We start from the raw sequence: 23,913 nt of genomic DNA, 5'->3' as shown, positions 1-23,913 counted from the left end.
CTGATCTGTTTGTGTCTCGAATTCCACACTCCCATCTACCCCTGATAACCTTTGATTCCTTTGCCTAACAAGAATCTATCTATCCCGGCCTTAAAATTATTCAATGACCCTGCCTCCACCACCTTCTGAGGCAGACAGTTCCAAAGTCGCACAATCCTCAAAGAAAAAATTTCTCCTCATCTCTGTCCTAAAAGGGTGACGCCTAATTATAAAACTGTGCTCCCAAGTTCTGGACTCCCCCACAAGAGGAAACATCCTTTCCACATCCACCTTGTCAAGACTGTTCAGGATCTTATATACTTCAATCAAGTCGCCCCTCACTCTTCTAAACTCCAGTGAAAACAAGCCTAGTCTGTCCAACCTTTCCTCATAAGACAATTCACTCATTCCAGGTATCAATCTCGTAAACCTCCTCTGAACCACCTCCAATGCATTCACATCCTTCCTTAAATAAGGAGACCAAAACTGCACACAGTATTCGAGATATGGTCTCACCAATGCCCTGTATAACTGACTTTTATTTTCAATTCCTCTTGTAATAAAGGATAGCATTCCTTCGCCTTCTTTATTACTTGCTATACCTGTATACTAACTTTTTGTGACTCATGCACTAGAACACCTCGATCCCTCTGCACCTCGGAGTTCTGCAGTCGTTCTCCATTTAAGTAATACTCTGCTTTTTATTCTTCCTGCCAAAGTGAACAACTTCACCTTTTCCCACATTATACTCCATCTGCCAGATTTTTCCCCACTCACTCAACCTATCTATATCTGCCTGCAACCTGCTTATGTCTTCTTCACAACATAATTTCCTGCCTATCTTTGTGTCATCTGCAAATTAGCTCCCCTCATCTAAGTCATTGATATAAATTGTAAAAAGTCGAGGCCCCAGCACAGACCCCTGCGGAACTCCACTCGTCATATATTGCCAATCAGAAAAGGACCCATTTATGCAGAATGTTTTCTGCTAGCCAGCCAATCTTCTATCCATGCTAATATGTTATCCCCTACACCATGAGCTGCTATTTTGCACAATAGCCTTTAATGTGGCACCTTGTCAAATGCCTTCTGGAAATCCAAGTGCAATACATCAACGGGCTCCCCTTTATCCACGGCACACATCACTCATTCAAATAACTCTAATAACATGGTTAACATGATCTCCCTTTCAAAAAACCATTATTTTTAAAAACTGACTATTCCCGATTATCTTGAGTTTTTCTAAGTGCCCAGCTATTGCCTCCTTAATGATCGATTCTAACACCTTCCCCATGACAGATGTCAAGCTAACTGGCCTATAGTTACCTGTTTTCTGCCTCCCCCCATCCCTGAATAGAGGGTTATATTTGCTATTTTCCAGTCTGATGGAACCTTTCCAGAATCTAGCAAATTTTGAAAAATTAACACCAACACATCTACTACCTCATTAGCCACCAATTTTCAGACCCCAGGATGAAGGCCATCAGGACCCGGGGACTTGTCAGCCCACAGCTCCATCAGTTTGGTCAGTACTGCTTCCCTGGTGATTGTAATTTCACCAAGTTCCTCTCTTCCTTCCAGCTCCTGATTTACAGCTATTACTGGAATGTTTTTTGTACCCTATACTGTGAACAGAAACAAAATATTTGTTCATTTCATCAGCAATTTCCTTATTATCTACTATTAACTCCGCATTCTCACTCTCTAGAGGACCAACATTCACTTTATTTACTTTTTTCTTTTTTAAATACCTGTAGAAACTCTTGCTATCCGTTTTTACATTTCTAGCTAGCTTCCTCTTATACTCTAATTTCTTTCTCCTGATTAACCTTTGTCATTCTCTGCCGTTCTTTATATTCTGACCAATCATCTGACCTGCCACTCATCTTTGCGCAATTATGTGTCTTTTCCTTTTGATTCTTTCTTTAACTTCTTTAGTTGACCACGGATGGTGGGTCCTCCTCTTCGAATTTTTCTTTATAGTAGGAATATACTTATCCTGAGTATTCTGAAATAGCCCCTTGAATGTCTGCCAGTGCTTCTGTATTGATTTATCTCCTAGCCTTGTAACCCAGTTCACTTCAGTTAGCTCAGCTTTCACCCATCACTTCAGCCGCATAGTTGCCCTTATTTAAGTTTAAAATACTAGTCTTACACTCACTCTTCTCTCTTTCAAACTGTATGTAAAATTCAATCATATTGTGGTCGCTGCTACCTAGAGGTGCCTTTACTCTGAGGTCATTAATTAATCCTGTCACGTTACACAGTATCAAGTCCAATATAGCAGCTAACATGAAAGGGAATCCAAAAGTCGTCTTTAAGCATCTAAATAGTATAAGGGTGGTAAAAGGAGTGGGGCTGATTAGGGACCAAAAAGAGGATTTATGCTTGGAGGCAGGGGTCACTTTGCATCTGGCTTTACTAAGGACGAAGATGCTGCGCTGGTGATGGTGAAAGAGGAGGTAATTCAGACACTTGGAGGGTTTAAAATTGATGAGGAGGAGCTATTGAATAGGCTGTCTGTACTTAAAGTTGATAAGGCACCAGGACCGGATGAGATGTATCTAAGGATACTGAGGGAAGTGAAAGTGGAAATTGCAGAGGCACTGGCCATAATTTTCCAGTCTTCCTTAGACTCGGGGGTGGTACCAGAGAAAAAAGGGTGTAAGGATAAGCCCAGCAACTACAGGCCAGTCAGTTTAACATCGGTGGTGGGGAAGCTTCTAGAAACGATAATTCAAGACAAGATTAATAGTCACTTGGGTAAATGTGGGTTAATTAAGGAAAGCCCGCATGGATTTGTTAAGAGAAAATTGTGTGGAACTAATTTGCTGGAGCTTTTTGATGAAGTAACTGTGAAGGTTGATGAGGGTAATGCTGTTGATGTGGTGTATATGGACTTCAAAAAGGCATTTGATAAAGTGCCCCACGACAGACTTCCGAGCAAAGCCATAGTGCATGGAATAAAAGGAACAGTAGCAACATGGTTACGAAATTGGCTGAGTGACAGGAAACAGAGAATAGTAGTTAATGGATGTTTTTCATACTGGAGGAAGGTTTGTAGTGGAGTTCCCCAGGGGTTGGTGTTGGGATCCTTGCTGTTCCTAATATATATTAATGACTTTGACCTTGGTGTACAGGGCACAATTTCAAAATATGCTGTTGGTACAAAACTTGGAAACATTGTGAACTGTGAGGAGGATAGTGTAGAACTTCAAAAGGACTTAGACAAGTTGGTGTAATGGGCGGACAAGTGACAGATGAAATTTGGAAAGCAGGGAAGTGTGATGTGAATCATTTTGGTAGGAAGAACATAGAGAGACAATATAAAATAAAAGGTACAATTCTAAAGGGGGTGCAGGAGCTTATATGTGGATAAATCATTGAAGGTGGCAGGACAGGTTGAGAGAGTGGTTAATAAAGCACACAGCATCCTAGGCTTTATTAATAGAGGTATAGAGTATAAAAGCAAGGAAGTTATGTTAAATTTGTATAAAACACTGGTTTGGCCTCAACTGGAGTATTGTGTCCAATTCTGGGTGCCACACTTTGGGAAAGATGTGAAAGCATTAGAGAGAGTGCAGAAAAGATTTGTGAGAATAGTTCCATGGATGAGGAACTTCAGTTACGTAGATAGATTGGAGAAGTTGGGACTGTTTTCCTTGGAGAAGAGGAAGTTGAGAGGAAATTTGATAGAGGTATTCATAATCATAAGGCTTCTGAACAGAGTAGAGAGACACAAGAGGGCACAGATTTAAGGTAATTGGCAAAAGTAGCAATGGCGAGATGAGGAAAAACCTTTTCACGCAGCGAAGGAGGTAGGTTCAAACAAGGCATTAAAGAGGGAATTGGATTGTTATCTGAAAAGGAAGAATGTATTGGGCTACAGGGAGAAGGTGGGGGAGTGGCACTAGGTTAATGGCACTAAGTAAATTGCTCCTTCGGAGAGCTAGTGCAGACACGATGGGCTGAGTGGCCTCCTTCTGTGCTGTAACAATTCTGTGATTCTGTTTTGTGACATTCTGAAGTAGTTTTCTTTTAATTATGTATTTATTCTGTAACTTTACAGTATCCTTTTAAAAAAAAAATCCCATTATTGATCCAATTTTACTTTCCACCTCACCTCAACTCATTTTTCATAACCAGTCCTATTCCAGTATGCTGCTCTTGTTAATGTATCAACTTTTTTTTTAAATTGGACTTTATGTCTAATTATAATATGGCCACTACTCCCAAGATGTTCACCTATATTTAACTCATCCACCTGATTTATTTTGTTGCTCATAAATAGATCTAGCAGTACCTATCTTTGTCTAATGATAATGGAGTTGATTCTGAGTGTCCTTGTCTAGCATTAGCATAGCAGTAGCGTCTTCAAAATGCAATAGGTAGGTTTACTGTCCATATAATCTTCGTGATATGGCCGGCAACATTTTAAAAAGGCACCGACAAAGGATGTTCTAAGTGCCCACCTGTTTCAGGTGATAGACCCCTTCTAATATGGACATCAGGGTCCTCTGACATAAATAAGACCCCGATTGCCATTTTATGTAGCAAATGGTCAGAGACGGTGCAGTCCAAGGTTCAATGAGTTCCACGGGCAATGGAAGAGAAGAGACCCACTAAAGGTAAGTCTTCATTAATGCTTGTGGCCCTGGGACTCCCACAGCTCTGATTGTGCCCTCGTGCCCCTCACCCTCCCCCAACAAATTACCTTATGGGCGGCAGCTCCAGCATGATTTCCAGTCTTCAGTCTGGTGAGGTACATCAGGATGTTTATTTGGCTCCCAGGCGAAACTGGTGAATCTAAATGAGGCCAGAGCTTCAAAATCACAAGGGCCATTTTGCCACTAGAATGGGCAGCGGACCAGCACGCTGAAAAGTCAAAATTTATCCCATTGACTCTGAATCTATTTTTGTTTGCATAAGTCCTCTCTACAGAATGTATTCTCTCCTTCACCAACATTAATAATCCTCCTCCTTTCTTGCCTTTTCTGCCCCTCCTAAAAATATTATAATCTCCATATGTTTATTTTCCACTCCTGTTCAGTTTGCAGCCAAGTTCCAGTAGTGCTATTAATTCTACACCTATTTATAACAACATAATTGTTTCTAATTTCCTAGTTTATTTCACACACTCTAAGTATTTCAATATATGCACTTTATCTATTTTTGTTCATATTTAGCCCTACTCCTTTTGCCCTACTGAAAATTGCTAATTGGTAGCACATAACCAACCACTATGACTGACGCAAATAAGTTAACTAACTGTTCACTGTAGTAAAATCCCAAGAATGGAAGTATCACTGTAATTGGTTTAAATTAAGTAATGTTTATCATCAGTTCTATTCCACTCTTTAGGCTGAATTTAGTGCTGCCATTTGGAGTGGGAATGTAGGCGCGGGGAGCTGAATAATCACCTTGGAAGCGTCTGCCCAGAAATCTGGCGTTGTAATGTTCGTTCAGGATTTAGTCAGCCGCGGGAAAGCACCAAGGTGGCATCACTGCCGCGATGCGACAGGAAAGTAATTTAAATTGTAGAGCACTTACTTTCAATACATTAGCATATAATTAATTGTGATTCAATGGGGGTATTGGGATTCAGTGGATGACGGGCAGCACCGAGGCAAGCCTCTCTGCTGTGATGGGTAAGTAACTATGACCAGCATTGCATAGGGGGTGAGGGCAGAGTGAAGGCCATTGTGAGCATACAGTGCATTGTGCTCTGCAAGCAGGGTCAGGGTCTTGAATGCTCTGCAAGTGAGGTCAGGTACTTGGGTGCTTTGCAAGGGAGGTTATAGTCTCGGCTGCTCTGCAGGTAAAGTCAGGATCTCTGATGCTCTGCAAGTGGGGTTGGGCTCTTGTGTGGGAGTGCTGGCTGAGCAGGGTCTCGGGTGGTCTGCAGAGGGGTGCTAGGCATCAGGTTTGGGTGGGTGTATCGGGTGGCCAAACTGTTGAGTGAGATATTTGGCTGCCCTATAGGCAAAGGTGGGCACTGAGGGCCATCAGGGAGTCTGCTGGGAGAAGTAGGAAAAGCACAGCTGCCGCAGCGGGGTCATCTCTGCATCGACTGTGCCCTGGAGGCTGCATGGATCTCGTACACTCTACTATTTTGGATCCCTGTGGGGTGATGCGATGGCTCCAATGGAGGAGGGGCAGGAGGCAGCTGTGCCTGCCTGTGAAATTCTACAAGGAGAGCAGCAGCCGCCAGCCATGCCAAGAAGGCCCACCTGCACCAGAGAGTGCATCAGACTCGAATCAGCTTCCTCCAAACGTCCAAGCGGCATTGTCAGTGAAGACAATGCTCTCCAGGGAGGCCATCACTGACCTATGCACCCTGCTGCAGGATAAGTTGCGACCTGAGGGATTCGGGGGTCACCCTATGCCTGTGGCCCTGAAGATCACAGCGGCACAAATTTTTTATGCGTCAGGAACTTTCTAAGGATCTACCAAGGACATGTGTAGGGTTTCCTAGGCAGCAGCTCACCACTGCATTGACCCTGACCATCAGGCTGAGAACCATTGGATTCCGGGTGTAAGGTGTGGTAGATTGCATGTATGTGGCCATCAAGGCTCCAACAGACCAGCCAGCTGCCTTCATCAACAGGAAGGACTTCCATTCAATCAATGTTCAACTGGTCTGCAACCACCGAAAGCGTTTCCTGCAGGTGAGTGTTCACTTCCCAGGAGGCAGCCACAATGCTTACATAATTCAACAGTCCCAGGTGTCACAGCTTTTCAGGCTGCCCACTTGCCTTCAGGGATGGATTCTTGGGGAAGAGGGCTACCCAGTGAAGTCTTGGCTACTGATGCCTGTGAGGAACTTTTACAATGCAGTGAAGGAGAAATACAACACTTGTCATGGCTTTACCTGAGCGACCATCGAGCAGGCCATTGGCTACTGAAGATGAGATTCCATTGCCTAGATCGATCCAGTGGAGCCCTGCAGAATGCACCGGCGAGGGTTTCGCGCATTGTTGTGTTCTGCTGTGCTCTGCACAATCTAGTGTTGTAGAACGGGGAGGCTTTACATGACGATGAGATGCCTGAGTGACACTCCTCCAGCCACAAAGAAGACGCGGAAGAGGCCATTGGACCGGAGGCCAGGGAGATTGAGGAAATGGGAGAGAACTGGAGGTGGTCCTTCACAGATCTCAGAGTTAATAACTGGAGAGGAGGAAGCACTAGAGATCAATGGCATCTTGATTTCCCAAGCCATTGGAGATGGGAGATTGGCATCTCCCAGCTACCTGGTGACAGAATTAATTATCATTAATCAACATGTCATACAACAGACAGTCATGTTGACTTGATTTCAGCATTGAGTGAAATATGATCATCTCCATAATGATAAATTGCAACATTCTTACCGAGTCACTACTAATTCATATCTCTTTTCCCCACCAGGGCCTTTATGCATGCATCAGCAATGTGGACATTGCAGATGACAAATGCTCAGAGAAGCTGATTCTTTCTGAGAGTGCACTGTCACAGGACTCATTCTTACCGTGCACCAGCATAGATATTCACACTTCTTTGTGTCCCATTCGACAGGTAGTTGTGTTTTCACCTGTTGACTCAGTTCACAATTGCAAGAGCAGATGGTGGTGGAAGGGACAGCTTTGGAGTGTCCTCTCCAAGCTCTTCTCAGGTGTACTCACATGCTATACCCAGGAGTGATTAATGAAAAGGATAATCTTTGAGGGGGAATAGAAAATCTGTGACCTACTGACAGGTCTTCCACACGTACTGTCAACAACTGGAGAGAGAATAGAGGAATATGCCTCAAGCATGAGTGGGATGAGGTAACAGAGCAGCGCGAGGATGTCTTTTTCCATGGATATAGAGTGTTCAACTCCACGGAACATCAATCACAACAATCAAATTAGTTCATGCAGGCCTTGACCTTGGCTGGTGCTTTAAATTGGATAACAGATGCCTTTGCCATACAGCACTCAACTGATCTGCACCAAGCTGCTCTCCAGCAGAGTGGTAGGAATGAATTGCAGCTGGCCAATTAGAGGAATGCTGGTGAAAGGAATGCTGGTGGAAGTGGGGACTCCACTCAAGTGCTTCCACTTCTCACCCTGTGCCCACCCCTCCACCCAGTCAGCACTGGACATGCTACCTCCTCTCCCAATGGCCAAGTTTACCCTGTACAGGAGCAGGTGGAGCAGTCTTTGGTGGGGCCCTCACGAGCTCCAAAACCCAGAGGGTATACGCCAAAAGCATCTCAGGGATCTAAGCAGCCTGCCTCGACCTCTGCTGAAGCCACAGGGGTTACACTATGTAGGAGTGGTAGAAAAGGAAGAGTAAAGCTTTGTAGTTGCACAACAGTATGCATATAGGTGTATGAGAAAATGTTTTGTTAAGTTATTGTTCTTGAGTGGCATCACGTGAAATTTATTACTTTGCACCACTATCCTGTGTTAGCCATTCTTGGTTTCTGAGTGGCAACTCACCTTATCAGTTGTTTGTTGATGAGTGGAAAAGCATGAATTGGTGGAGATCAATGGGGGGATGTGCAATGTGTAGTTGGTTGGTTGGTTCATTGTTTTGTTTTGTGTCTGTGGGGCTGGCAGGAGGAAGGAAGATGAGAGTGGCCATTGGATGTGATTATTACATGGGCCCAGTGTGGGTAACTAACTGCACCTTATAACAATAAGGGAATCCCAAGCAACAATGTGAGCAGCTGGTGCTGCTTGGGATCACCATCTTCCTCCTCCACCTCCACCTCTACCTCCTCAGATTTATCCACCGGCAATATGTGCTCATCACCTTGTTTTCTTCCTGCAGTTCCAATCCTCGCTGTTGCAATCATCCCATCAGTGACCTGTCCCATGCTTTTATGTGCCAGCTGACTGGGACATCTTGGATATTCCTCTGGTAGCATACTAGAAGCTAGAAGTATTTGGAGGCAAAATATATTGAGGGCATTGCTCACTTTCACAGCCCCTGAAAATGTGTGGTCACCAGGTCCAGCAGGGAGCAGGTCTTCTAGAAAGCTGCAGATGTCTGCCACCACCTTGCGCGACAACTTCATCCTCAGGAAGCAGTGCTCTTCCAAGAGGTCAAAGAAGCTGAGCTTCTGCCTGTACTCTCTGTTACGCAGGTAATGTCTACTGCGAGCTCAACCACTCTGTTACTTCCCTGTCCACTTACCATCTGCAGATTTCTCCACAGTAGGCTGTTGCTGATGATCATATTACTCCTCATCTGAGGTCCAATCTAAGATAGCCAAGGTGCCACCAATCCTGAATTGAGTCTCAAACCTGCAAAGTGTAGAAATTAGCCTCTCACCATAAGTGTTCTGAACAAACTCTTTCCCAGTGATAGGTAAGAAAGCAGCTTTGAGCACTGAATATTTATTGTAGCATTTGCCTGACTTTTAATGAGCTTGTGCATTGCCGTTGTGATCTCGCCTTGGTTTCATTGGTGATTCTCTTGAAGTCTGAGAAACCCATGGATATGCCATTAACTTCAAATGTAGGTTGAAATATTGCTGCAATGGAGGACTTAACATATTTAAATTGGTAACCCACCTCTCCGGAGGCGAGTTGAACATGCTCATGTTAAAACTCAAAGTTGGCATGTTGGAGCCACCTTCCAAACATGAGCGCACAGCAACAGAAGTAGGCCATTTAGCCACTAGAACCTGTTCTGCCATTCAATCAGATCATGGCTGAATTGCGACCTAACTTATACTTACCTTTGCCCTATATCCCTTAATACTTTTGATTAACAAAGATCTATTAATTTCAGATTTAAAATTAACAATTGATTCAACATTGTAGGAGAGGTTCTAAACTTCCAGCACCCTTTGCATGTCGAAGGGTTTCCTAATTTTATTCCTGAAAGGCCTGGCACTAACTTTTCGACTCAGCCCCGTAGTCCAAGACTCCGCAACCAGCGGAAATTGTTTCTTTCTCTCTACCCTATCTGTTTCCCTTAAAATCTTGAAAACTTCAATCAAATCACCACCTCCGTGTTCTAAATTCCAGAAACTACAACTCCAGTTTGTGTAATCTTTCCTCATAATTTAACCCTTGGAGTCCAGGTATCATTCTGGTATATCTACGATGCACTCCCACCCTCTTGTATTCTCGTACTCTAGATATAAAGGCCAGCATACCACTAGTTTTTAAAATTATTGTCTGTACCTGTTGATGATGTTTTAATGATATTTGTACCTGAATCCCCAAGACATTTGACACCTCCACTGTTCTAGCTTTTCACCTTTTAGGAAGTACTCTGTTCAGTCCTTTTTAGTGGATGACCTCATTTGTGCATTCATTGACATCTATTTGCCACAATTTTTCACTTAATCTATTATCATGGCTGAATTGTGACCTAACTTCATGTACTCGCCTTTGCCTATATCCCTTAATACTGTTATGGCATGACCGCTCAGGAAAAAAGCCCCCAATCAAAACATATTATTCTGATTGCAGTGGGAGCAATGCACTGTCATTTCAGTCCCGCTGCCCCATAGGTCGCATAACATATATCTTTAAGCTTTCCAGATCAAAGCAGGCAGCAGCCAAACTGTACAATCTAATAACCCCCAAATGAGGTGAACCAAACCAGGTATCTTTAGATATTAACAAATTAACTATTTATTAGAAAAACTAAAAAATCTTAAACACTACTAAGATAAATCAATATCTAAAAATAGAAATAACAGTAAAGTGCTTGCAGATTAATGCTTCCTGACAAACAGTCCTCTAATTTAAAGTCCACTTGCAATCTTCCAGGATCCAATGAATCCGACGATAGGAATTCGGTAATTTAGTTCAACATTTGAAGCATCAAACTCTTCTTTCCAGCGCTGAACACAGCAGATCAACAATTTGCAACCACTTTCAAAAGAATCAATCTGGCTTAACTTGTATAATTTTGAGAGGTAAAACTAAACAGTCTAAATTCACTTCCTTCAGTTTAAATTGACTGAGAGATCTCTTTTTAGGTGCTAGCATGCAGCTGTCTGCCAGGACAGTCTGTGTCTCAACTTGTCTCTCAACTGTCTCTGCAAAACCAGGTTCAAAGATTGAAATGCAACATTGTATGTCCTGTTCTCTGTCTCTGAATGGTTGTTGCGAGGGCAACCAAGATGCACCTTCACTTGGTAACTTCTGAAGCTGGCTGCCTTAAGGATGTACTGATCTCTTACAGCCTTAAAGGCACACCGCATATTTCCCAGAAAAAAAACAGGATCATGACAATACTTTTGGTTAACAAAAATCTACCAATTTCAGATTTAAAATTAACAATTGTTCAGCATTGCAGAAGAGGTTCCAAACTTCTACCACCCTTTTGCATTTTACTCCTGAAAGGTCTGGGTCTAACTTTTAGACTAAGCCCTGTTATCCTTGACTCCCCAACCAGTGGATTAGAATATTTTTGCCAATTAGAATACCTGCCCACTACCTCTACTCTCTATCTCCTGTCACTCAGCCAATTTCCTAACCAGCTCAGTAATTTGACTTCAATTCCTTGAGCTGCAACTTTAGCTAACAATCTCTTATGGGGGACTTTATCAAATACCTTCTGGAAGTTCATGTAAATAACATCAATAGACATTCCTCTGTCCATTACTTTAGTCACCTCTTCAGAAAATTCAATCAGGTTCATCAGACATGGCCTACCCTTTACAAATCCATGTTGGCTCTCCCTGATCAGCTGAAAATTTTCAAAGTGTTCAGTCACTCTATCCTTAATTATATACTCTAACAATTTCTTGATAACAGATGTTAGGCTAACTGTTCCATAATTTCCTGGTTTCCCTCTGTCAACTTTCTTAAATAGTAGAGTGACATACACAATTTTCCAATCTAAAGGAACAGTTCCTGAATTGAGAGAACTTTGGAACATTATAGTGAGGGCATGTACAATGTTCTCACCTACTTCCTTTAAAACCATGGGATGGAAACCATCTGGTCCTGGGGATTTGTCACTCTTTAGTGCCATTATTTTCTTTATTTTGCTTACATTAATTTTGGTGAATTCATGGGGCCCATATTGCTCCTGATCATCCTCTTTTTCCTAAAATAATTGTAAAAATTTGTGTTGCTTTTGATATCCCTTGCAAGGTTCTTTTCATCCTCCCTTTTTGCCTACTTTACCACCCTCTACCCACATCTAAACCCAATGCTACTCAGGTTAAATTTCAAGCCCCTGTTCTCCCCAACCCCCATCATAGGTTCAAAATATGATGCAAGAAAATGTCAATCAGATAATTTACAATGTCTACTTCTTGCACTTATTTCTATTTCTTACAGATACAAAACTTTTTTAGAATGTTGTGTGTTTCAGCTCGCCCTCACCAAGAACAATATCTCCCAGCTTTTTAATTAAACTGTCAATCAAACAAAACCAAGGTTGTAATCTTCAGTCTGACTTGTGACAGACTTCAGTCTTCATTTCAAGAATCTATAGCAATTCCAACTTCTAGCCTTAAAGGAACACAAAATTTACATAGTATGTTACTGACAAAGTAGCACATTATTTGACTTACTGTGAGATTGCCTAGCATTTATTAATATCTTCATAATCCTTAATTTCCTTTTTCAATAGTAATTGATCTAGTTTCATTTAAAGGTATCAGTTAACCTAGAATGTTCTGATAGTCTGTGCCACATAGCCACAGTCCAATAGGAAAAGATTATTCTAATCTCTAGTCTCGAGGCTTGTGTTTTTTGGTTTCGCTACCCAAGCTAAGTAACTTTCTCACCTCAGCCTTATCTTATCTATACATTTTATTATTCTGAACCCCTATAACTTTCTTCCCATTCTTTTCCCTTGTGAAATAAGCTTATCCGTATCATCTTTTTCTACTAGTGCCATAATCCTGCTAATTTCTCATGTGTTTCCTTGCTGTTGTGGAGCTACTCAATATAAATTAATTGCAGTTATGCAAATAATCAGAACACCATAGCTCACACTACGATCATAGCTGGTGGTAAACAAAACGTCAGAATTACTGAGCCATAACTGGTACTAATTAAAGGTTTCTGATCATGACTTTAACGTGTTATTCATATAATTACAACAGTGAAAATTTGCTATGCTGAGCTTCACATTCTGTGAAAAGTTCAGGGAAAAAGAAATCCAAAGATCAAATCATCCTTAGCAAGTGCTCACAGACAGAATCAGAAGTGGTAGCCAGGGGTGACATAAAGTACTCAATGCCAACACAGAAAACTTCTTTTCAGCTTCTCACTACTGGGCTAAGATACTTGACATTAATGCGTTCCACATGGGGCAGGATGTTGTTTCCACCAAAGCGTTACATTCCATAATTCTGATCTGTGCCAAAATTGTGATAGATGTGCCAGCAACTCCTTACAATGATGAAAATTGGACAGCACTGGAAATCTTGATTCCAAATATTTGATTTTCTAATCCTGCTTGATAACAGGATTTGAATCTTTTTCACAAAGCGTGCAAACAACAATTTGCATTTTTATAGCACCTTTAACATAATAAAATGTCCTAAGGCACTTCACAGGAGTGTTATCAAACAAAATTTGATACTGAATCACAAGGAGATATTAGAACAGGTGATCAAAAGCTTGCTCAAAGGGGTAGGTTTTAAGGGATGTCGTAAAGAAAGAGAGAAAAATGAGAGATGGAGAGGTTTAGGGAGGGAATTCCATAGCTTAGGGCCGAGGTAGCTGAAGGCACAGCTGCCAGTGGTGGAGTGATGAAAATCAGAGATGCCAAACAGTCCAGAAATTGGAGAGTAGTGTAGCGATTACAGAGGGTTGTAGGGCTGGACTAGGTTACAGCGATAGTGAGGGGCGAGGCCATGGAGGGAATTAAAAACTAGGATGAGGATTTTAAATTTGAGGCATTACCAATCAATGCAGATTAGCAAGCACAGGGGTGATAGGTGAGCATTCCTTGGTATGAGTTAGGATACGGGCATCGGAGCTTTGAATGAGCTTAAGTTTACGGAGGGTGCAAGATGGGAGGTCGGCCAGGAGAGAATTGGAGTAGTCAAGTCTAAACATAACAAGGGCATCGATGAAGTTTATTGCAGCGCATGAGCTGAGGCAGGGACAGAAAGTGGTGATGTTTCTTGAATCATATTTTAAGAGCAATTTTGCAGGTCCCAGCAACTAATCTAACTTTATTAGTGGAATCAATATCCACATGCTCTTCACCTATGTACCTTTCGATATTCTTCTGTACTTAAGGTCTACAGGATGCCAAATGATGAATTGATTGCTTCTTAAACCTTCAGCAAAGTCTACGCACTTCAATAAAGAAATCTTTGCAAAAGTTTCTAGTTAAATCTGTTCGGCAGTAGACAGTCAATGCGTGGATGCATCACTAAATATTAGGCCAATTTTTCTAATCATCATGTGAGGCAATGTTCTGCCAGTCCTGATAACACAAATAGATGCCACGATTAAAAGGCCATTGAGATCTTATTGACATAATAGGATATAAATTTACAAACATGTATGAGGCATCTATCTGATTTGGGCAAATACCTCATCCACAGTCTAAATCTCTGCAAAGCAGGAACGGGGGGGACAACTAACCTGTTCCATTTTAACTGTCCCCTCTGCCCAGTTTCTACGGGGAAGAAGTTAAGATTCTGACATTTGAGTTTATACTGCTTAAACCAAAGCTAAATTTACAGATATGAGGATTTGATAGAGTGAGCATTGTCTGACTTGGCTGAATGTGCATGTTTCCATTTCTCATGAACAACTGTAATAGTGTTTTTCAAGACCATAAAGTATATATTCTAGGTCATGACATCCTGAGTTTACAATGACAAAAAGTAATCTCTTTGGAGTCGTTACATCCTGTAACATCAAGTGATGCTAAGCAGGTTAACCATTTACAGTTTGGGCCTTTTCTGTGTCACTATTTATCATTAACTTTGGATAAAACCTCATTGATTTTAATAGCCTTTGCTTAGGATTTGACTGCTATCTTATTCCTTGCTTGGGCATTTTGTAACAAATCCATCCCTTCTTTGCTTTAGTGTAAATCTGTACAAACATTGCTGTATTTTTTTTGAGGACTATGTTGGTGTTCAGAAACAGGTTTGTTTCTAACAAGGTGTTATGACCAGGTGAGAACGGGGACTAGGGTTCCCTCTCAGCTTTCACCTGGTCTTACTGTAACAGGATTTAATTTTAAACACACCGTATTTTTCGATCCCCCTTGGTGAATCCTTGTTCATTGCTTTCCAATTTCTTTCTTTCTTTTGGGCCTCCTTATCTCGAGAGACAATGGATACGCGCCTGGAGGTGGTCAGTGGTTTGTGAAGCAGCGCCTGGAGTGGCTATAAAGGCCAATTCTGGAGTGACAGGCTCTTCCACAGGTGCTGCAGAGAAATTTGTTTGTTGGGGCTGTTGCACAGTTGGCTCTCCCCTTGCGCCTCTGTCTTTTTTCCTGCCAACTACTAAGTCTCTTCGACTCGCCACAATTTAGCCCTGTCTTTATGGCTGCCCGCCAGCTCTGGCGAATGCTGGCAACTGACTCCCACGACTTGTGATCAATGTCACACGATTTCATGTCGCGTTTGCAGACGTCTTTATAACGGAGACATGGACGGCCGGTGGGTCTGATACCAGTGGCGAGCTCGCTGTACAATGTGTCTTTGGGGATCCTGCCATCTTCCATGCGGCTCACATGGCCAAGCCATCTCAAGCGCCGCTGACTCAGTAGTGTGTATAAGCTGGGGGTGTTGGCCGCTTCAAGGACTTCTGTGTTGGAGATATAGTCCTGCCACCTGATGCCAAGTATTCTCCGAAGGCAGCGAAGGTGGAATGAATTGAGACGTCGCTCTTGGCTGGCATACGTTGTCCAGGCCTCGCTGCCGTAGAGCAAGGTACTGAGGACGCAGGCCTGGTACACTCGGACTTTTGTGTTCCGTGTCAGTGCGCCATTTTCCCACACTCTCTTGGCCAGTCTGGACATAGCAGTGGAAGCCTTACCCATGCGCTTGTTGATTTCTGCATCTAGAGACAGGTTACTGGTGATAGTTGAGCCTAGGTAGGTGAACTCTTGAACCACTTCCAGAGCGTGGTCGCCAATATTGATGGATGGAGCATTTCTGACATCCTGCCCCATGATGTTCGTTTTCTTGAGGCTGATGGTTAGGCCAAATTCATTGCAGGCAGACGCAAACCTGTCGATGAGACTCTGCAGGCATTCTTCAGTGTGAGATGTTAAAGCAGCATCGTCAGCAAAGAGGAGTTCTCTGATGAGGACTTTCCGTACTTTGGACTTAGCTCTTAGACGGGCAAGGTTGAACAACCTGCCCCCTGATCTTGTGTGGAGGAAAATTCCTTCTTCAGAGGATTTGAACGCATGTGAAAGCAGCAGGGAGAAGAAAATCCCAAAAAGTGTGGGTGCGAGAACACAGCCCTGTTTCACACCACTCAGGATAGGAAAGGGCGCTTTCCAATTATAAGGCAAAGAAACTAGCACAAACAGGTTTTTTTAGGTGTAAAGAAGAAAGGTTGACATTTATTAAATTTAAACTTAAACTCTAATTTGGTTAACACCTACGGATACACAACGCGTCCACACTGGCGTACATATGCGATACAAACATACAGATAGAGACAAAAAAGAGCAGAAGAAAAATAAAGTGGAAAAGTTTGAGGCAATCTCTGAGGATTTTTTTTTGTTATTGTTCCATGAGCTTGCTGCAGAGTCCTTGATTGTAGGTAGGTCTTGCTTTTCGTTGGGGCCCAGTATTTTTCTTAAACCTTGTTCGATGAAGGAGACATTTCTCTCTTGGAGTTCATGTGTCTTCAGTGGATTTGGAGTTCCGTGAGAAAGAGAGGGAGAGCCAGACCGGAAAGGTCTTCTTCAGTCCAGGTTCATACTGCAGTGCAGTCTCTTTGTTCAAAAACTCTTTGTCCAATTCAGAAAAACCAGGTTGCCAAGCAGGTTAGTCACATGACCAGCTGGTCTAACCACGTCTGTTTGTGGATTCGGCCATCCCAGCAGTCATCCTGAGATTTGAACTCCCTCACCTTCAATGTCTGGTGCTCGAAGTCCATTGTCGGTTAAATTGGATAAAGGAAATAACCCCTTTGTCTCCACAGGCACTGTCTGTTAATATGCAAATGTCTTTCCAGCCAAAGGCCTGATGATTTCTTTTTTTAAACTAGTCCTTTGTTCACTTCAGCAACAGTTTTCAAATCAATGTTCATATGACAAAATTAATGTGCTTCATTCTTGGCAGGTGGTTGGGGCAGGGGGGCGGTGGGGGTGTCTAAATGAGAATGGACATTTTTGAAAGAAAAATTAAGCTTGTTGTCCTTCTTGGTGGTTAGCCACTGGTCTGGCAGTAATGCAAAATCAACTACTGCTCAAAAATAGTTAATTCCCTTTGTGGCTACAAACATTCAAGTTAATTTTGTTAATATCTCCCTAGCAAAGTTCTCATGTTATAGTAGATGATTTACTTGGCTACCTCTGTGCAGTAAGGAGATTATGGCCTGATGTTATAAGCCAGAAGTGAGTTGTTTGTTGTGAATTTTATGTGCTGCATTTTGTGTTGAGCAATATCAGCAGACACAATAAAACACACCCAAACCAATCCATCAATCCTTAGGCCTCATCAGTATACTTGGCGTGAGTTGCTGGTGCTGGTTGTGCCTCCCCAAGTAGATCACCTAAGAAAAGAGATCAATGTTCGACTGTCTGTCTCACCAGCAGTGGCCCTTAGGTAAGTCCCGGAGGAGGGATTGAAGCAGGCTATGTGGGAAGGAGGGTATCACAACTCCTGTGAAGTCAGAGGAGCACTCTTGCGAAGGAAACTTATCTAAAACAAAGCACCCAAATTTTGTAGTAGGACCTGCACGCCTGTAAAACAGAAACAATACATAACCAATTTCTATCCTTCTGTCTGATGGCAACAGCCTTTTAACAATTCTGCTTTATTGTTCCCTTGTTTTATCAGATGGGGTAATAATCTTGACAAACCTCTGTTCACCCAGCACCAGTCCTTTAATTAGAAATATGTGGTTATTCCTAGACAGGCCTTTTTATTTTAGTTTTGATTCTTTAAAAAGAAATTAATCTAATTTTTCTCTGGAGCATATGGGCTGAAATCACTTTTTTCACACTTTTATTGTCATCCAAGAAGCCAGAGAGTATACTTAGAAAGTTCCACACCAGTCAACACATTCCTGCACCACTCTCCCCCAACCCTGCTGCAACTTATCTCATTTACATAGAATGTACAGTTCAGAAACAGGCCATTTTGCCCAGAAGGTTGCAACCACCTCACATTTATCTACATTGAAATTAATTTGCCAATTACACAACATATATCCCATCTAATGGGCAACAATTTTGACAACCATAAACTTGAGTCCAGTATTTTTCTGTTCCTTTTCAACAGAATGTTTTAGTTAGATTAATGAATTAAGCATTATTTTCTTTTATGAAATTGTGTTTTAAATATTTTGCTAATTGCTGTATAGCTTTGAGTTTTATCAATACGTAAATTGGTCTCTTACAGGGAACAGATGATGATTTCACATCAGAACAGGATTGAGCAGCTGCAAGAAAGCCTTCGGCAGAGATTAGGTGATGAAGATAGCTGGAGAGTAAAAGTAAGGAACTTATTACTGCTAGTTTTTCTCACATTTATATTGTCACAATGCACATGCTTTTGTGATTTTTTTTACATCAGTCAATTCAGTAATTAATACCCATAGAAAGTAGAATGTGTATGAGTCAACAAGTGAATCTGACATTCTGGATAAATGGTCTTGGCAAACCATCAGTGGGAAGACTGCCTTTTTAAATTAATGACACTGTTTCCCAAGGTTATCTCTCTTGTCCTGAAGCTGTATTTTGTTTTGAAGAAAAAAATCTTGAATTCTTGCACAGAAAAAATTTAGTATTGATAATAGCCATGGCAAAGCTTGGCTGGTTCTGATTTCAACAACAATTACAACTCCTGATATGTGTAATTCACATTCTGAATGCCAAATGTCACTTACATACACTGGCATACATTTTCACTAAGGACATCTGTGTCTGATGTCACACCTGCCCTGGAAGAGTAGTTTCAAGCTTGTAGACCTGCTCTTCACTAAAATATTCATGTTTACAGGCAGAAATGTTTTCAGAGAATGCATCACACTGGTTCTCAACAACAACATTAGAAAATGGTACATTGTCAAATTAGTGCAAAACCTGCCCTGTCAGGAAATCTGAAATAGTCCACATGTGAAATCAAAAACTTGGCCTTGATCCTATCCATTATTAAATGTACTTTGCATCATATTGAAACATTCAGCTCCCCGTCATGAAACATTCATCCCCCTTGACATATGAATGTCCTACACCTACTTGCAGAAGGTAGTTATCAGTTTGAAAGTGAAGTTCAGAATGTGTCTGATATATGTAGTCTTCTCTCTTCCAATCTTTTAATCGATATTGAAGTTGTGGAATTTTCCACCAGGGATAATAAATAACAGCAAATGTCAGTTTAAGATTAAGATGTAAGAGACAAATTAAGAGCTACAATGATTAAAAACAAATGTATTTTGTTTGCAGTCCATTTAAGATTGGCAACATCTGTTGAACTTCAAATTTGCTTTATTTCAGCTGTCCAAAAATGTTTGCAATTTTCAATTGTAGCAGTCTTTTGTTGAAAGACACAGAAACTTCATGTGGCAATAAGTACTCTTTGAACTCAATCAAACATACAACTACAACTGCATTGATCTGGGACAACACATGCACAGCTATTGAACAAAGTTATGTTTCCACTAAGTAGAAGAGAGTTTTATCTTAGTGGTAATTGTTAATTGTATATTAATTATGTTTAATTATATGCAGGTGGTGGCCATTAACTGGGGATTCACTTATGCCCCTATAAATAGACACAGACTGTAACTGTGGTTGTTGGGTTAGGAGTTGCATGCTTGTATATGTAACTCTGTAAATTAATGCTTATAAGAGTGTGTAAAGATTGACTCCAGTACTACCCTTCGCCAACTGGCTTTTCTCAATTATAACAGTAATGTCCTTAACAGTGTGATTTGCCACTGCCCATTGGAGACTGGTTTGAAAGATCAGTACTGCTCCACTACTCCCCTTGACCCCACAGCCAACTTTGTGCAGCCAGACTGCCAATCTTACATGAAGTCATGTGTAGGTTAAACATTTTTGTAATTGAACATTCAAGATTGAGCTATCGTTTTTAACTTTCACCATAAACTCAACTTGTTGCAACTGACTCCATCCTTTCCCTGGCCAGTTTACTGAACCAGACCATGCAAAATGTTAGCACCCTGCTGAGATTCAGCCGTCATATCCATCACCAAGACATCTTACTTCCACCTCTTCAACATCATTCACTTCCATTCCTTCCTCAACCCCAATGCCACTGAAATGTGAATTGAAATGGCACAGTAAATGAGTATAATGAATGATGCCTGTTGAGTTACTGTGCAAAGTGATCAACCAAGTAGTGTTACAAGTGTAAATTAAGTTTAATGTTGTGAAGTATATGAACTAACAGTTATATACACATGGGCGCTCTTTGAGAGTGTTTGTGTCCTTAGATTGTCTTATCAGTAAAAGAAAAGTCAGGTGCAAGAAATAGTAACTTTTGTTTTACACCTCACCAGATGAGTGGTTTAACTGGAGTGATATAGACTACTTTTAATGCATCTGAATCTTAATGCATCCCAAACAATTAATTTCAGATGTGTGAAAGAGCACGGCCTGTCATCACGGAGATTATCTTTCATGCCATATAATAAAATGATAAAATGTCATTCTGACCCAGACAATGTCTTATTTAATAGTTCACAAAAGATTGTAAGGAACTATTGGGTTATGTGGTATTACTCATAGATAATTTTTTTCTTAAACTGACAGCATAAATAGAGCTCTCCTCACCAACTATATGTAGATTAAAGAAGAAGTAAATTTGTGCCTAACTGCTGCAATTATGTCAACAAGTAATATCTGGAGCAGATTTTCCTGTTTGTGTGCCTGTGCTATTGGGTTGCCTTGACACAGCCAATACAGGAAAATCATGCGCGGAGGATCATGCATCCCTAATGGAGCCCATCCAGTTGTCCATCGGTTACTTTAAATGGATGAACAATTGGGCAGGCTGCCTTCCTGAGGCATACTACTCCCCACCCAATTTTCTTGTATTTATTGCACTCAGGAAAATCAAAAGGCTAAGGCACAGGAACAGGAAATTCTGATCCAATGTGTAGAATTACCATACTGTAACTGCATTAATAAAGGTGTGTTGCATAAGAAATAAATCTATGTGTCTCACCATTATATAATGACTAGAAAGAGAATAGTTGAACATGAAAAACGTAGAATATATCATGAAAAGTATTTACATTAACTGGAATCCCAGTAACCCTTTCCTCAATATAGCTATTTCACTCTGACTCCATTCACACAGTCTAGTTTTACTTTGACAATCAATTCACATGCTGATTTAAATAAATATCACAATTGTAATTAAATTACTGTTGTACATCAGCAAATGATAGATTTTTTGCATCTTAATACATAGCTAACTAATAATCCGATTACATTCACTAGATTTTACAGTGATTTCTTTTCCACAGTTTGAGGAATATCTGGGTATTTCCTTAAAGGTTTTTATTTGAAGGTGAAGCTAAGGAGTTGCACTCACATTCTCCAGAGTGCATGCTCCCTTAACATTGCCGCGTGCCCTGTTCCCTCTATTCTGTTCTACTTGCAGGCTGCAGCTGCAGCCATTCCCCAGAATGTTAGAATTGCATAGAATCTTAAAGCTCACAAATAGTCTATTTGGACCAACAGGTCTCTGCCAGTGTTTATGCTCTATATGAACTGTGGTAGTTCTGATATCAGTCTTGTCTTTTGGGGATGGGAGCATTCTTTTTCTAAGTGCCTGCACAAATTATAATCTGATAAAACTCTGTCTTGTGAGTACGTCTGGTTAGTTTGGATCTTATTCTGTAGACTACTGCTGTGATTGACAAAAATTGCTATATAGGTTTTATGTTTCAGTTTACTTGCTAGCCAATCATGTCCTGTTTTTCTTTATGCATCCTACACAAATATGCAATATGCACATTCCTGATGCAGCTTTGTTTAAGATCAGCATCTTGCAGTAATAACATAACACTCAACACAAAACCCAAGAAGCAGACATAGTAAACTAAAGCAGATAGAGCGTATTCTGAACAATTGTTTAATTCAGTATACATTGTGAATTGCTGTAGGTATTTTACTTTGAAGGGATAATGTCCTGACATTACACTCTTGCCAGGGACTGTTCTCACCAGGAGTATATATTGAAAATCTGCATACTGCATATTGTCCCATTCTGTGCTATCCAGTTTGTTTAGAGGGGGGCTCGAGGCTGGAAAATGTGGGCATGGCAAAAACCCAGTATTTCGGAGGCCCAGCCTAATTCATGGCCATCTTTGCTTCCGCCTGCAAATCTTTGGATGCTTAGTTTTTAAAGGGCAGTCCCTGAAAGTGAAAACGGGAAACCAAAAGCACCCCTGAGTATGCAGCCATTCCTGTGGCTGGCCTGCTGCTATTTGCTGATGCAATGCTGGTAGTTATTGAGCACTCCAGCTCTATCTTTTTCAGGGGAAGAGGAAGCAAGCACTCTGGCTCAGATTTTAGCTCAGGCTAAATGGTGAGTCCGCTTGATTTGATTATTGCTTGAAACTGAAAGATGTGCTGCAGAGATTGAAACAGCTGCTGCCTGGAACATAAGAATAGTTCAAGTCTTACCATAATTGCAGTTATGGGAATTGTCTTGTTCAGGGTTGTGCATTGGCTTAGGTCAAGCCAGGTGTTTGCTATATCATAACATTGTAATTTGGAGATATATAACAGGCTGGGTGAGGGACTAGCACACCAGCTGTATTTTTGAGATTTTTTTTGCCAGAGTTGTAATTTGCATAGAATTTGTTCTGGTTGAATGTGATTATTTAAATATTTTTGGTGTACTGTGGTCGGGGAAAAGAGGAACTAAAACAGAAAATGCTGGAAATACTCAGCAGGTCTGGCAGCATCTGTGGAGACAGAAACTGAGTTAATGGCTGGAAAATTTCCGGGCCCTTTGGGAACCGACTGGGAGGCAGGAAGGCTGGAAAAATGGCACGGGAAAGCATCAAGGGGTACCTGACATCTTCCCACTGCCATGTCAGTGGTGGGAAAGTTAGCAGATCAGCTGCTTGCTGGGAGACAAATAAGCCACTTTAGTGGCCAATTAAGGGCCACTTTCTACATCTGTAGGCACTTTTCCCGTGTTGGGTGGGGGTTTCCCAGTGAAACTTGATGGCCTCCTCAGCGATTTCCCCCTTCCCCCAATCATTGGGGCTTGACTGCCAACCCCGGCGGCAGCCAATTAATTAGCTGCCACCAGAAAAATGCGGCCCGGGTCCTGCCACCCACCGAAACTGGGTCACTTCCTGCTTTCAGCCCTGGCAGCAGGACTTCTGACATCCTAATAAAGTTCAGCCCAACATTTCAGATCTGTGGCCTTTCATCAGAGCTGGGAAGAGTTAGAAATGTAATAGGTTTTGAGCAAGTGAAAGGTGGGAGTGTGGGAAAAAGAACAAAAGGGAAAGTATGTGTTCGGGTGGAGGGCAGGAGAGATTAAATAACAAAATGGTGAATGCTGCAAGGCCAAAGGGAGTGGTAATTAAGCTTTAGGAGAAATGCTTTGCATGACATGATTAGTAAATAACAAAAAAGAAAATAGCCATTTCAAAAGGGGAAAACGTAGGAACTGAAAACAATTAATGAGGAAGAAAAGTAATTGACTGACAGCTCCACAGTTTCAAAGTAGTCAACAGACCATATTGTTATGATCAAGTGAGGAAGGGTCACAAGGCAGTCCTCTTGTCTTTTTCCTTGTTTGACCACAACAGGGGTTATTACTTTTAAAACAGT

At 41.5% G+C, this 23,913-nt stretch overlaps 1 protein-coding gene across 6 annotated transcripts in view; it reads left to right on the top strand.

The window, feature by feature from the left end:
• The window catches only part of lekr1 (Leucine-, glutamate- and lysine-rich protein 1), a 257,691-nt gene that overhangs the window by 220,122 nt on the left and 13,656 nt on the right, over nt 1–23,913 (top strand). For all 6 annotated transcript variants that reach the window (XM_068042215.1, XM_068042211.1, XM_068042213.1 and 3 more), the window contains one exon: nt 18,485–18,578. In XM_068042215.1, coding sequence (XP_067898316.1) covers nt 18,485–18,578 — 94 coding nt within the window. The remainder of the gene's footprint in view (nt 1–18,484; nt 18,579–23,913) is intronic.

The sequence above is a fragment of the Heterodontus francisci genome, chromosome 11 (assembly GCF_036365525.1).
Source record: "Heterodontus francisci isolate sHetFra1 chromosome 11, sHetFra1.hap1, whole genome shotgun sequence".
In the NCBI taxonomy this organism is placed as follows: Eukaryota; Metazoa; Chordata; class Chondrichthyes; order Heterodontiformes; family Heterodontidae; genus Heterodontus; species Heterodontus francisci.
This window is presented reverse-complemented; position numbering and strand designations above follow the sequence as displayed.